General features: G+C 34.1%; 2 protein-coding genes across 2 annotated transcripts; both read left to right on the top strand.

Annotated features, from left to right (window-relative positions):
• Positions 1-588: 588 nt before the first annotated feature.
• Positions 589-4,027, top strand: LOC145626374 (wall-associated receptor kinase-like 22). Its single transcript, XM_081678797.1, has 3 exons — positions 589-1,465; positions 1,569-1,682; positions 2,468-4,027. Exons 1-3 carry the CDS (start codon positions 667-669, stop codon positions 3,670-3,672), a joined length of 2,118 nt encoding a protein of 705 aa, XP_081534923.1. The 5' UTR covers positions 589-666; the 3' UTR covers positions 3,673-4,027.
• A 1,716-nt stretch (positions 4,028-5,743) lies between these two features.
• LOC145628600 (wall-associated receptor kinase-like 1) lies at positions 5,744-13,786 on the top strand. The gene is made up of 4 exons (XM_081680936.1): positions 5,744-6,677; positions 6,766-6,876; positions 9,287-9,535; positions 12,571-13,786. The coding sequence occupies exons 1-4, from the start codon at positions 5,744-5,746 to the stop codon at positions 13,527-13,529; spliced, it is 2,253 nt and encodes a 750-aa protein (XP_081537062.1). The 3' UTR covers positions 13,530-13,786.
• Positions 13,787-14,346: the final 560 nt, after the last annotated feature.

Raw genomic sequence — 14,346 nt, 5'->3', positions numbered from 1 at the left:
GGATATTGTAAATAATAAAATTATCAAATATTACAAGTATATTACCTTGTACTATCTGATAATATTAATACTTTTAGGTTTCTTTTAAAATATTTGTAAGGGATCTAAAATATTTTATAATAATAATAATAAATAATAATAATAATAATAATAATAACAATAATAATAATAATAATAATAAAACATTAATTTGTTTTTTAAAAAAAACATTATTATTGATTAAAATAAAAGTAGAATATTGAAATAATTAAAATAAGTTCAGATCAGAAAAAATAAGTTCAGATCAGATCAGATCAGAAAAGATAAGTTCAGATTAGAAAAAATAAGTTCAGTTCAGATCACATCAGAAAAAATAAGTTCTAATCAGATCAGATCAGAAAATATAAGTTCAGATCAGATCATACCACATCAGCTAAAATCAGGTGAACTAAACAGGGCCTTACTCACATTAGTTTGTGCCTTTGTGGCTAAGATTATATTATACACTGATCTTTTCTCTCTTAAATTCCAAATGGGAAAAAGGAGTCTTGATATTTTGCACAATAAGATGAAAAGAACTCGCAAGGCATAGTTGACTAGTTGTATTGCTCAAAAAGTTGAATTAGCTTATACAATACAGCAAAAATTGGAAAAAAAAACAAAAAGTAGGAACATACACATTACACAATGCAGATTTCCCTTTTTCTTTTTCTCCTACTGGCGTGCTTAGCACTGCAGCTAACAGCATCATACTCCTCTCCATCCTTTGCCAAGCCTGATTGCCAAGAATACTGCGGTGATGTCCTGATTCCATATCCTTTTGGAATCAGTCCTAACTGTTCCTACAATAAGTTTTATGAAATCTTTTGTAACACTTCATTTCGTCCCCATAAACCATTCCTGCATAAGTTAAATCTAGAAGTGATGGATATTGGTTTTCGTGAGGAGGATCAATATCTTCTATTTGTGAGAACTGCTGTCCATAATACATGCAGGTCTAATGCTAGGATTGATTTTAGGGGTAGTCCATTTGCTTTCTCAAGTTCGTTGAATGTCCTTGTCATGGAAGGTTGCAATGGCAGTATTATCTTAAGAAATAGGAGTGGAAACATCTTGAGTGGTTGTGCTGCTGTTTGTGGAAAACATACTACTGTTGAGAAAGATTTATATGGGGTTGGAGGCTGTCAAGCCTTGTTAACTAACACTGAAAGCTCCTTTGAGTTTTATGAGTTGGATTCTGATATTGTTGCAGATTCTTCTTGTGGCGATATGAGAATAGGAATAATGGACAGCCAATCACGGCTCTACGAGCTCTCCAAAACCACAGTCCCAACAATACTAATATGGGCTGCTCCAGCTTCATATGTACTGGCCAATTCAGCAGTTCATCATCACAATTTTTCTTGTTACAGTGACAGTCTTGACAAAGGTTGTTACTGCCAAGATTTTTACGAAGGAAACCCCTATCTTCCATATGGATGTCAACGTAAACAACCTATCTAACTAATCTTTTTTTACTTCCCTTTTGATGGAAACTCTATTTTACTTGATAATTTTGAGGTTAACCAATCAATTCCCTTTTTTTCTAGTTCTGAAGGAATGTAGGAAGTGCAGGCATGGTTGCGATGTTACCAGTTATGATAGAGGTCCAATCAATTATTCCTGCAAGAAGAATCCATTGCTCAAGTGGCAATCAGTACTTGGTAAGAACTTCTTTACAAATTTATTCAGCCATTTAAGCGTTTTACTTAGTTGTAATTTGCCAATTTTCTTTTCAATAAGATCGGTTATTCAGTTTATGAATTTGCGTCAGTTTTATGATTCAGATAAATGTAATGTCACATGTCCATTGGTTGAGGTGTATTTGCTAGACGGGAATGGCTTTGGCTTTTCATTCCTTACCGTGTTGGAAAGCCTTAACTTTAGCATCTTAAATAGATTAGAGTCTGTCTAAATAGCCATGCTCCCCATTGAAATGATTTAAATTGATGTAATTATTGATGAGTTATTTTTACTGTCTAAAAAAACTAAATGAGCTGGTATCATTTTCTCTATTTCATCCCTTCTAATAATGAAATCATATACTACATTTTTACATCTCAAGGGTGCTAGCATCCCCTTAGTAGTGTTAACCTCATTCAGATGTCCACATCAACGTCTTTGCAATCACCATAATATTGAGTTCCTCCTGATGTACTCTAAACATCTGCATTCTAAATTTCCTTAATCTACATCATAGGTGTTGCTAATTTATGAATTTTAGTTTCTTTATTATAAATAATTGGATTTGAGATTGTTAATCAGAGAAACTATACCACCATAGAGGTCTTATCTCTTATTAGCAAGTAATGATCTTATGTCATTTATCTTGGGATAGATACAATATTGTTAAGAAGTTATCGTGCTCAAGTTATTGTATTCAGACTATATGAATCTATCCAAAAACTCAACATAATGTTTTTATATGTTTTTGTGATGCTTGTTTCAGGATTCAGCTTAGGTATGGGATTGATGGTGTTGCTCTTTGGTTGCTGTGGGATGTATAGAGTAGTAAAGAAAAGGAGAGAGATTCGAAATAAATCTAACTACTTCAAGAGAAACGGTGGCTTGCTGTTGCAACAATCATGTTCTAGTGAGGGTGCCCAGAGTATGAAAGTTTTTCTTGTCACAGAGTTGGAGAAGGCCACTGACAATTTCAACAAAAACAGAATCCTTGGTCAAGGAGGCCAAGGCACGGTTTACAAGGGTATGTTAAAGGATGGGAGAATCGTGGCAATCAAGAAGTCTAAAAAAGTAGATGAAAATCAGTTGGAGCAATTTATCAATGAAGTTGTTATTCTATCTGAAATTAATCATCGGAATGTGGTCAGATTACTAGGTTGTTGTTTAGAGACAGAAGTTCCTCTGCTCGTGTATGAGTTTATTCAAAATGGAACACTTTATCAGCATATTCATGATGCAAATGGAGATTTTCATGTTACTTGGAAAATGCGTCTGCAAATGGCAGCAGAATCAGCTGATGCTATAGCATACCTGCATTCATCTTCATCTGCCCCTATTTATCACAGAGACATTAAGTCCGCAAACATACTTTTGGATGCTAAATTTAGAGCCAAAGTTTCAGATTTCGGGGCCTCAAGAGCCATTGACATTGAACAGACACATGTGACTACATGTGTTATTGGGACGTATGGTTATTTAGATCCAGAGTACTTCCAGTCAAATGTATTCACTGAGAAAAGTGATGTTTACAGTTTCGGGGTAGTCCTTGTTGAGCTTATAACTGGCAAGAAACCAATTTGCCCAACCAATGATGGGGGATGGATTAGTTTAGCTGTTGAATTTCTGTTCCACATGGAAAATTCTCGTCTCTTTGATATTTTGGATCCTCGGATTTTAGATGAGGGAAAGAAGGAAGAGTTTGTTGCTGTTGCTAAGCTTGCAAGAGAATGCTTAAAAATGAATGGAAAAGAAAGGCCTACTATGAAAGAAATCGCAATTGTGCTAGATGGGATCAGATCATCCCATGTGCCTTATTCAACAGAACCAAGTTCTATGGTTGGTAAGGAAGTGATGATGGAAATGAGTGATAATAAGCATGGTGCTTCTTCAAGTACAAGCTCATTCTATCCTGGTGTTGGCACGAGTGCTTCCTCGACTGTGGTCCAACGAGCTATGGCACATACATTATGATGTAAGTTTCTTGAAAATTATAGCTAAGGAAGGTTTCGTGAAATTATAATCATAGCAAAATGGAATTTATATTTCTGAGCATGTATTTTGCTATGATGACCTTATCATGAATACCGTAACTAGTACTTGTGCACTGTGATACTGTTAAAAACTTTGTGGTGTCAACATGTAGCTGATTGTGAACAGAATGTATTGAGGAGGATCGTTGTAATACGAAGATATTTTTAGCTTGTCAGGTTTAGTTTTTTCTTTGTTTTTATTTCCTAAGGTAATGCTGATATCTACTGTTTTTTCCTGTAATATAATTTCACGGGCTAGAGATCTGAAAATAATTTGCAAATAATCTGGGAATTCACAAGCATCCCCCAACTGTAAATTTGCCTAATCTAAACAAAATTTTTGTATACAAACTCACTAAATGCCAACTTTTTGTGGTGCATACTTCTAAAATTTTTAACTTCTTCGCCCAAATGGGTGAATGATCAATTGATCATGTGTTTGATGCTACTGAAAACATCATCTGCCCTATAAATATAATCAAGAAGGATGTCTTTTGCTTCTAATTCAGTTACTACGTATATTGCTTCTTTAAGGTTAATGTCCTCCCGGAAGCTAGTGCTAGAACTTTATGCAGGAGAACTAAAATGTGTTCTATAGTTCAAAGGTTCCTCATAAATTCTATTGGTAGCCTGGTAGGCACTGCATACCAGCAGACATGTTGCAAGTTTAAAAACTACAGTTTCCAAAAGATACACAAATTTACAAATCTTTAGTTCTCGTAAATTTTAAGAAGAAAAAACATGTGTATTGAACTAAAGAAATACAACACACAGAAACATAATAATTTAGCATGACTCAAATTTAAAATTGACTCAACTCAATCCGACCTGACTTCACCAAATTCGCCCCGCACACTTCAATTGTGACCTCTAGTGTACTGTCCACATTTAATTGTTTCTCTCTTGTAAATCTTTGTTGCTGGCTTGGTCCTCGTTATCGGGCTGGATCGTAATCTAGTTATGAATGAATTGGATTGGGCCCTTGCTATTTTAGAATAAATTGGGCCTTTGTCCCACTTCGACTTTGTACTGGCGTACCAAGTATAATTGTATGACCATAAAACCTTCTTTGTCAAAAAAAAAAAAAAAAAAAGTATAAAACCTTCGTAATTCTAAAATGTCCCGAAAAAAAAAAAAATCACTGAACACTGAAACGAAGAAAGCTTTGATCACCATTTTTGCGGAACTAATGAAGTTATGGCGCAGCTAGATAAAGTCAGGTCAGTCGTCTTTCGGCTATATTCAAATGTCGATAATGCTTGTTAATTAATTGTCGATAAAACTTGTTAATTATGATTTTGAATTACTATTTTTGAACCCTAATTTTTCAATAATCAATTCACTCACTGAATATTCTGCATTATCTAAATTAGGGATTTCATAATTTCTATTCATATAAATTATGTTTTGAATTACGGTAAATTTTTTGCATTATCTGAATTAGGTGTACAATTTACTTGTATAATTTTTCTAAGAATGATGATGGTTAATTATAATAATAAGTAATTTCTGTTTCTCACATGTTCAAGTGAAATGCAATTATAATAATAAGTAATTTGTAACCACACTAAACTTATTGATTATTCGGGACTTGAAGACACAAGACAGCCGTAATTCGTAGGAGTTTGAATTGTGAGATGAGAGAAAGATGATGTGACAAAATATATGTCAACAGTGTCACACTCCCACAAATGTGTTATTTGGTTGGTTCGGAAACATCCAAATTAATGTAGGGTTCTTTTTTTTTAAAAGGGACCAATGTTTGTCGTTTGAAATTGCAAAGTTTGACTGATAATGTGAAAATAAATAGGGAAGCTGAAAGATCATAGAGACGACTTGGAAAAGTCGTAATAGGCAATAGCCTAAAGTCTTTGAAATGTGAAAAAAAAAAAAAACATTTATAATTATTGGAAAAATAATAGTAGTAGTGTATATAAAAATATCATCACTTATCTAGGACTAAGCTATACTACTTGTAACATCTAAACATTAGAACCAACTTTATGCAATCAATGATGATATTACTGGTTTTGCTGCTTCTTAAGCTGCAATCATCACTGCAGCTAACTGTTTCGTCCTCAACTTTGCAGGACGGTCCACCTATTGCAAAGCCTGGTTGCCAAGATCAGTGCGGTGAGGTCAAGATTCCATATCCATTTGGGATTGGTTCTAAATGTTTTTATAATGAATCCTATGAGATCATTTGCAATACCTCCTTTCATCCCCCGAAACCATTCTTGCCTGTTCGCGATCTCCTTTTTGAGGTTATGGACATAAATTGGGATGGAGGGTACTTCGCTTTATCACCAGTTATGGATAATAGTAATATGATGTCAAACAGGCAAACACTAGTAGTGAAAAACGTTTTTCATGATATCTGCAGAAGTGATAATGGTGGTGTTACTGACTCACCGGTTGTCCAGCGTGTTGACCTTCGTGGCACTCCATTTCTTTTATCAACACAGTTAAATGTTTTTTTGTCTAAGGGTTGTGGTGCCAGCCTTGTTTTAAAGAATAGTAGCAGTGAAGTCGTGACTGGATGTGCTTCAGTATGTACAAACAATATTTCTAAGAAGAACATGACTAGCTGTAATGGGGTTGGATGCTGCCAATCTAGGCTGTCATCTTCAACAGACGACAGTTTCTACGGTAGGGGAGAAGATGGCCTTGATTATTATGAAATAGACATGAATCATGAAGCACTATCAAATCCCCAGACTTGCAATGTGGCTGCGGGTTTACTTGACATAAGAAGAGTGGCTGAATTCTCAGGGAGTTTCTCAAGTTTGGCTACTGTACTAGAATGGAGTGGTCCATTTACAGCAGCAGAGGATTTGATGTCTGATAACTTCGATTGTATTACTTTCGGCTTTGGTTTTCATACTTGTTCTTGCTCATCAGATCCATTCAAAGGCTATGTAGGGAACCCTTATCTTGGATGTCAATGTTAGTGGCAGCATTGCATTATTCTATTCTCCACAGACATGTATCCTTGTTGAGGACAAACTGATAATTTAATTCTTTTTTGTCTTAGTGGTGAGAGAATGCCAAAAGTGCAAACATGGTTGTACTGTCGATACGGCTGGAACGACTCCACAATATGTTTGTAAGAAGCATCAATTGTTTAACCTGGCTTCTATACTTGGTAAGTGCTTCAGAATTTGATAAAATTGGCCCAAATTGCTCATAGTTTTCTTTTTATAAATAATTATATAACAGATATAGTTTTGAGTTCTTTTGAAAATTATCTCTTTTTAGTAAAATGTGTTCAGTGTTCATAGCCCTAATCCCTAGACTGTCATTTTCCTCCATGGATGTGTGAATGAGTTTACTCCCGCCTCATAATATAATTTTTTGTTTCTATTTTTATGGCCAAACTTTAAATATTTACCAATAGTTATACTAGTACAAGAATATGATCATGTGAGATTTAATTAAATTTGTCCTAATGTATAGTTATACAATATTAATTTTTTTATAATATGGCCATGGATGCATATGATAAGGAGATTGATAGAAAGAAATGATCACCTAAAAGGAAAACAAAACATTAATTGCAAATAATGTATAGCATCTATATTTGGAAAAAGTTGCAAATAATGTGAAACTAAGGCAATATTAATTTAGGATAAACTTAAATCCTTTAGGTACTCCGTCTATCCCTATTTGTTTGCCATATAATCTATTTTTGGATGTCCCTTTCCTAATGTAGTGAGATTAGTAACATACCCCCACGGGCCCCACCACTGAACCCACTTGCATATACTCATAAAAGTGAAAAGAACAAATACACCCTCTTCCACAATTCCACTTGCAATCTTTTGATTCAATCCTAAATAAAGCACATCTTGTCTACGAAGCAAACAAATAGGGACAAAGGGAGTAATAAGTATTCACTTCCTTTTTTTTTGTCTACTCATAAGTCACTTTTCCATTCAGGTTGTTGTATTTGTTTATTCACTTTTACTTTATTCAATTTTTGACATACTCATGTTACCATCTTACCCCTTTAATACCACAATAAATACACCTTTTTCATACCCTTTCTCTTACTTTATTCACCTTTTTTTCTTACACAAACTTATCCTAAACTTGAGTAGAGTTTAAAAGTACGGAAGTAGTACAACACACTAAAAGTACCTATGGATCTTGCCATTAGTAGGTGAGAGAGTTGAAGTTGTTACTTATTATTGAAGGAGATTTATAATAATTTTATAAAAATCCATACTACTCCCTTCTTATTCTTTTGTTTGTTCCATTTGGTGAGATTCAAATGGTTATGGAATTTAATAATTTAATGGTTTTTCTATACTTCAAAACATTTCTTTTGGGATCTTGTTATATTCATCTTGACTTTTAGTTTCTAAATATACAAGTTTTATAATGTATAGCTTGAAATATTTTAATTACAATATTGCATTGAAAATCATGTAGATACCAAATGGGACAACCATTTATAAAGACAAGGATTAGTATCTCTTATTTTCCTTTGTTGTACAAAATAGAGGTGTTAGTATGAACTTAGGGTCTGTTTGTTTCATCTTATTAATCTCTCCTTCCCAAATATAGTTCTTATTTGACAAAAACAATGGGACGTAAATGGGAGGAGAAAGTGCGTAGAATACATAATATAAATAAATAAATAAATAAAAATAAAAAAGAGCAAAGTATAAGAAATGTGAATGGATCACAAATATAAAGTACTAGAAATTAGATATGGAATTCTTTCAAAAAAAAAGAAATTAGATATGGAATAAATTACATGCACATGGGTAGGAGCATAAATAATTAGAGAAAATATGAGGGTATCTTAGTCAGCTGAGTGAATAAAAACTTTAAAAACTGAGTGTATTTAGGTACTTTTATAGTGTCTTAAAATAAAGTAAAAAATACAAAATTAGAACAACATTTTGGGACGCCTAAAAGGAAAATGAGAACTGTATTTTGGAACAAAAGGAGTATACTTTATTTTCTCTTAATTTAGAAAATATAAGTTCAATCAAAAGAATAATTTTGGATAAAATAAATTCTAAAAAAATTAAGTTCGGATAAAATAAGTCCACTACAATTTACATTTACTTTGATCATTAGTTTGAAGATCTATGATTTTGAGGTTGAGTCGATTGAGGCATGGTCATCTTCGAGTGCATGATTATTAGGGTTGTATTAAGATGCGCTTTGGGTCATGTGACCTACTTCCATTGGGTCTATTATGATATGAATGGGTGTATAATTGTTGTCATACTGGTTGGGGCCAAGTCAAATTACGTGAATTGATTTTGGGTAGATTCCGGGATTCAAGTTGGGTAATTGGTTACATGTCTATTACTATTTGTCACTTGGATAACTAGTAACTTCCACATCGAATCAGATCTAGTGAGCCAAACAAAGCCCTCATTGTATCAAATTTACGTCAGGATGTTTGAAAATGATTGCTTATTTTCCTTATATGGTAGAATCTTTAAAATTTTCTAATCTTACTGAGAAAGTTTTATTCCAATCTTGTAGAAACTCAAGGTCTTACTTTGTTTTTGCCTATTTCGATGTTGTCTCAGGATTCAGCGTCAGCACAGGATTAGTGATGTTACTCCTCGTTTGCTATTGGCTTTACAGATTGGTAAAGAGGATAAAAGAGGTTAGGCTTAAAGCTAAATTCTTTAAGAGAAATGGTGGTTTACTATTGCAGCAGCAAATCTCCTCAAGAAATGGTATTGTTGATAAAACTAGAATATTTGGGTTTTGTGAGTTACAGAAAGCGACAAACAATTTTAGTGAAGATAGAATTCTTGGCCAAGGAGGGCAAGGTACAGTCTACAAAGGAATGTTAGTGGACGGAAGAATTGTTGCCATTAAGAAATCTAAGAAGGTGGACAAGAGTCAGTTAGAACAATTTATTAATGAAATGGTTATTCTTTCTCAAGTCAATCACCGGAGTGTGGTCAAATTATTGGGTTGTTGTTTAGAGACAGAAGTCCCATTGCTGGTCTATGAGTACATTCCAAATGGAACTCTTTACCAGCATATTCATGATCCGATTGATGATTTTTATGTTACATGGAGAATGCGCTTACAAATTGCTTCAGAATCAGCTAGTGCTCTGTCATACCTACATTCATCTTCATCTGCTCCAATATATCATAGGGACGTAAAATCCTCCAATATACTTTTGGATGAAAAATACAGGGCAAAGGTTTCTGACTTTGGAGCTTCAAGGGCCATTACTATTGAGGAAACTCATGTGACCACTTGTGTTCAAGGCACATATGGTTATTTGGACCCAGAGTACTTCCAATCAAATCAATTTACTGAGAAAAGTGACGTGTATAGCTTTGGAGTAGTCCTTGTTGAGCTCATAACTGGAAAGAAACCAATTTACCCCAACAAATCGGGTGGGTATATTAGTTTGGCTACTGAGTTCCTCTTTCTCATGGAAAATTCTTGTGTGACAGATATTTTTGACCCTTCCGTCTCTGAAGAAGCTAAGGAAGAGGAGCTACTTGCTGTTGCTAACCTAGCAAAGCAATGCCTGAATATGAATGGAAAACAACTGCCTTCGATGAAAGAAGTTGCATTGTTGCTTGATGGAATTAGGTCACCCTATGTGTCCAAGCCAACGAAACCAGAATATTTGAAGTGTGATTGTGAGGTCATGGAGTATAGTTCCCCTTTCAGTAGAGACACATCCTTTTCGGACAACAGCCCTTGCACTTCCTTGTCTATCGAAGCCTTACCACTTATGGCTGGTAACTGACAGTTTAAGGTAACTGTTGTTCATTTGATGTTCTGTGGTTCTATCTTACATTGTTGAGAAATTGCCTTTTTTTTTTTGTCCGTTTTTGCTATTTGAACTTTCACATGTATATTCGGTTGAAATTCCATATCATGAAGGGGTTCTGTCCTTCTGTTGCAATTTGCTCTCGGCAACTTTTCTTCATTGGTCGCATATATATGAAATGAATCAAAACACTGTATTTTGTTCCTTAGTATCTCTATGTGAGCTTTTATCTCTCCTTTTTTTTTCCAAAAAACCTTGCAGTGCAGAATGCATAATGACATCCTTCCCTTGAGAGTGTATAAAATCATGTTTCTTGATCGTCTGGTTAGTGTGGTCGATATGGCAATAGTTAGCGGAAATGGATTTGTATGTATATATGTCGGGTATAGGGGTGATCAAACAAGCTAAGCCCGAACTATGGTCAGCTTGCTTGTGTTCATTTAAATTTTTTTGAACTCCAGCCAAACTTTGATCAAACATTGATCGGAAAATTAAATTGTTCACAAACAAGCTTGACTTATTTTTTTATTATAATTATTCTTAGATTACTTAGCTTCTTTATTTTTCATCATCAAAAATTTAACTTTGTGATGAGTTCAAAGTAAACTTTCAAGATTCAGCTTGACTCGTATAGCTCATGAGGCGAACTCAGACTCAACTCGAGTCAAGCCACCACAATCGAGCTTGAATAGAGCTTTGATTGAACTTTAACCGAGCTCAAACAGGCTAGACTCATTATCACCCCTATCGGCCATGTTAATGCTAAAGTTAGGACGGTTTAGTTCACCTTGCTTTTGCTTGTCTAATCTGACATTATCATTTTTTATCGGATTTGTTTTTTTTTTAAAAAAAAAAAATTATGTAATTGTTTGATTTGACTAAACTTTAATGTGAGGTCTTGTGAGATACAATAATGTATTAATGTATATTCAATTAATATGTAATTTTTTATTTTAACAATGAAAATTCGCCCATAAAATGATGTCTGGATTTTTTTTTTTTAATTTTTTTTATCTCATCTAAAGTTGAAATAAAATGAACTAAACAAGGCGTTAATTCTTGTTCACTTGACAGTATATTTATTTTAAATTTTTATTCCTGCCCACCACTAGCAATTAATGGGTGATATTGGGCAGTAATGAAAAATCTTGAATAAAAACACATGTTTAGGGATATATTGTTTTATTGTCTACACTAGGGATAAAACTAATACGGTTTATAACCACATCAAACTGCAAACCAAATTGAATTAGTAATGCAGTTTTTTTTTTTTTTTTTTTCTATCTAATATGGTTTGGTGCATTTTTTTAATTTTTAAAAAATTACGATTTGCGGTTTGATTTCGGTTTTGGATTTGAAAAACCGAAAATCAAACCAGAAATATAGATTTATATCTAAATTATAGCCCAAATTTGATTTTAGCTCCATACTATAAGGCTACAAATAAGTTACACTGAGTGAGGCCCATAAAATTGTTGTGCGGTTTGGTTTGTGTTTTGAAAATTGAATTAAAAATGGTGTGATTTAGGGTCTGTTCTCATATGTTATTTTTCAGTTTAGTTCAGCTCCTAATTTTCTTCTCTTGTAAAATACTCATTTTAGTTCAGTTCAGTTCAATTCAGTTCAGCTAAGTTCAGTGTATGAGAACAGGCCCTTAGTTTGGAGTGAATAATAATATGGTGTGGTACAGTTTGAAAAATCTCAAACTTAAATATTTTGGTTTACTTTTGGTTTAGGCTATAAACCACACCGCAAATCGAACTTTCACCCCTATACTGTACATAAGCATAACATTAATCTTGAAAAATAATTTTTCCTTGAGATTAAATTAGCAAGTGATTGAAGTGTTGAAGTTGTGTTTGCCTGTTTGGTAGGAAATTAGGGATGGAGTTATGGTGGTGGTTGAAGTTGTTGAAACTGTGGCGGAATTCCAATTCAACAGGGAGGGTGTGAAATTAAAGTGGGAAAAGGAAGATGAAATATCTTATTATATTAGCAAAACAAAGATTTTGACTACCTTTCCTTTGATCAAAGGGTGTGGAATCCTTGGTCAAGGAGGCCAAGGCACAGTTTATAAGGGTATGTTAAAGGATGGGAGAATCGTGGCCATTAAGAAGTCCAGAAAAGTAGATGAGAATCAGTTAGAACAATTTATCAATGAAGTAGTAATTCTATCTGAAATTAATCATCGGAATGTGGTCAGATTACTGGGTTGTTGTTTAGAGACAGAAGTTCCTCTGCTCGTGTATGAGTTTATTCAAAATGGGACACTTTATGAGCATATTCATGATGCTAGTGGAGACTTTCATCTTACTTGGAAAATGCGTCTACAAATGGCAGCAGAATCAGCTGATGCTATAGCATACCTGCTTTCGTCTTCATCTGCCCCTATCTATCACAGAGATATCAAGTCCGCAAATATACTTTTGGATGCCAAATTTAGAGCCAAAGTTTCAGATTTTGGGGCCTCAAGAGCCATTGACATTGAACAGACTCATGTGACTACATGTGTTATTGGAACGTATGGTTATTTGGATCCAGTGTACTTCCAGTCAAACGTATTCACTGAGAAAAGTGATGTTTACAGTTTCGGGGTAGTCCTTGTTGAGCTTATAACTGGCAAAAAACCAATTTGCCCAACCAATGATGGGGGATGGATTAGTTTAGCTGTTGAATTTCTGTACCACATGGAAAATTCTCTTCTTTTTGATATTTTGGATTCTCGGATTTTAGAAGAGGGAAAGGGGGAGGAGTTTGTTGCTGTTGCTAACCTTGCAAGACAGTGCCTAAATATGAATGGAAAAGAAAGGCCTACTATGAAAGAAATCGCGATTGTGCTAGATGAGATCAGGTCATCCCATGTGTCTTATTCCATGGAACCAAATTCTATGGTTGGCAAGGAAGTGATGATGGAATTGAGTGATAAGCATGTTGGTTCTTCAAGTACAAGCTCATTCTTTCCTGGTGTTGACACGGATGCTTCCTCCACTATGGTCCAACGAGCTATGGCACATACATTATGATGTAAGATACTTGAAACTATAGCTAAGGAAGGTTTCATGAAATTATATTCATAGAAAAATGAAATATATATTTCTGAGCATGTATTTTGTTAGGATGACCTTATCCTGAATTGAATACCTTGTCCAAAAACTTTGTGGTGCAACATGTAGCTAATTGTGAATAGAATGTATTAAGGAAGGTCATTGTAATATACTTGTATTTTAGCTTTTCAGGTTTTTTCTTTTTTATCTCCTAAGGTAGTAAACTAGTAAGGTAATGCTGATATCTACTGTGTTTTTTAAAACTGTTTTCATGAAATTTGCAAATAATCTGGATATTCTTTATAAGTGTTTACATGAAATTTGCTAATAATCTGGAAATTCACAAACTATTTTTCACGCATTCACAATATGCCAACTTTTTCTTGGTGGATATTTCTACAATCTTTAATTCTGCAAATATGTTGAATGATCATGTGTTTGATGCTACTGAAAACATCACCTGCCTATAACTATAATCAAGAAGCAACCGCCTTCAATCCTACCATCATAATTTCAATCAAATGTTATTTAACAGAAGGCATTCTGCACTAATAAGCCTATTGAAGCTCTGTTATGTACTTTAAATTCCTACACACAATATTTAATAGGAATTCTTATGGTACCTGCTAATTCCTTTGTCTTCTGCTAGGACTTAGATGTCTAACAGGGATTGAGAAACTACGAAAAGCTAACAGTTCAATGACAGTGAAATAGAACCATGATGAATCGGGAGAGTTGAGAAACTACTTTACAAATTTACTGGCTGTTACTTGTAAACTATTCAAGTCATGAATTT

The sequence above is a fragment of the Chenopodium album genome, chromosome 4, assembly GCF_948465745.1.
Source record: "Chenopodium album chromosome 4, dcCheAlbu1.1, whole genome shotgun sequence".
NCBI lineage: Eukaryota > Viridiplantae > Streptophyta > Magnoliopsida > Caryophyllales > Amaranthaceae > Chenopodium > Chenopodium album.
The sequence above is the reverse complement of the archived record's forward strand: the minus strand, read 5'-3'. Positions and strand labels throughout refer to the sequence as shown.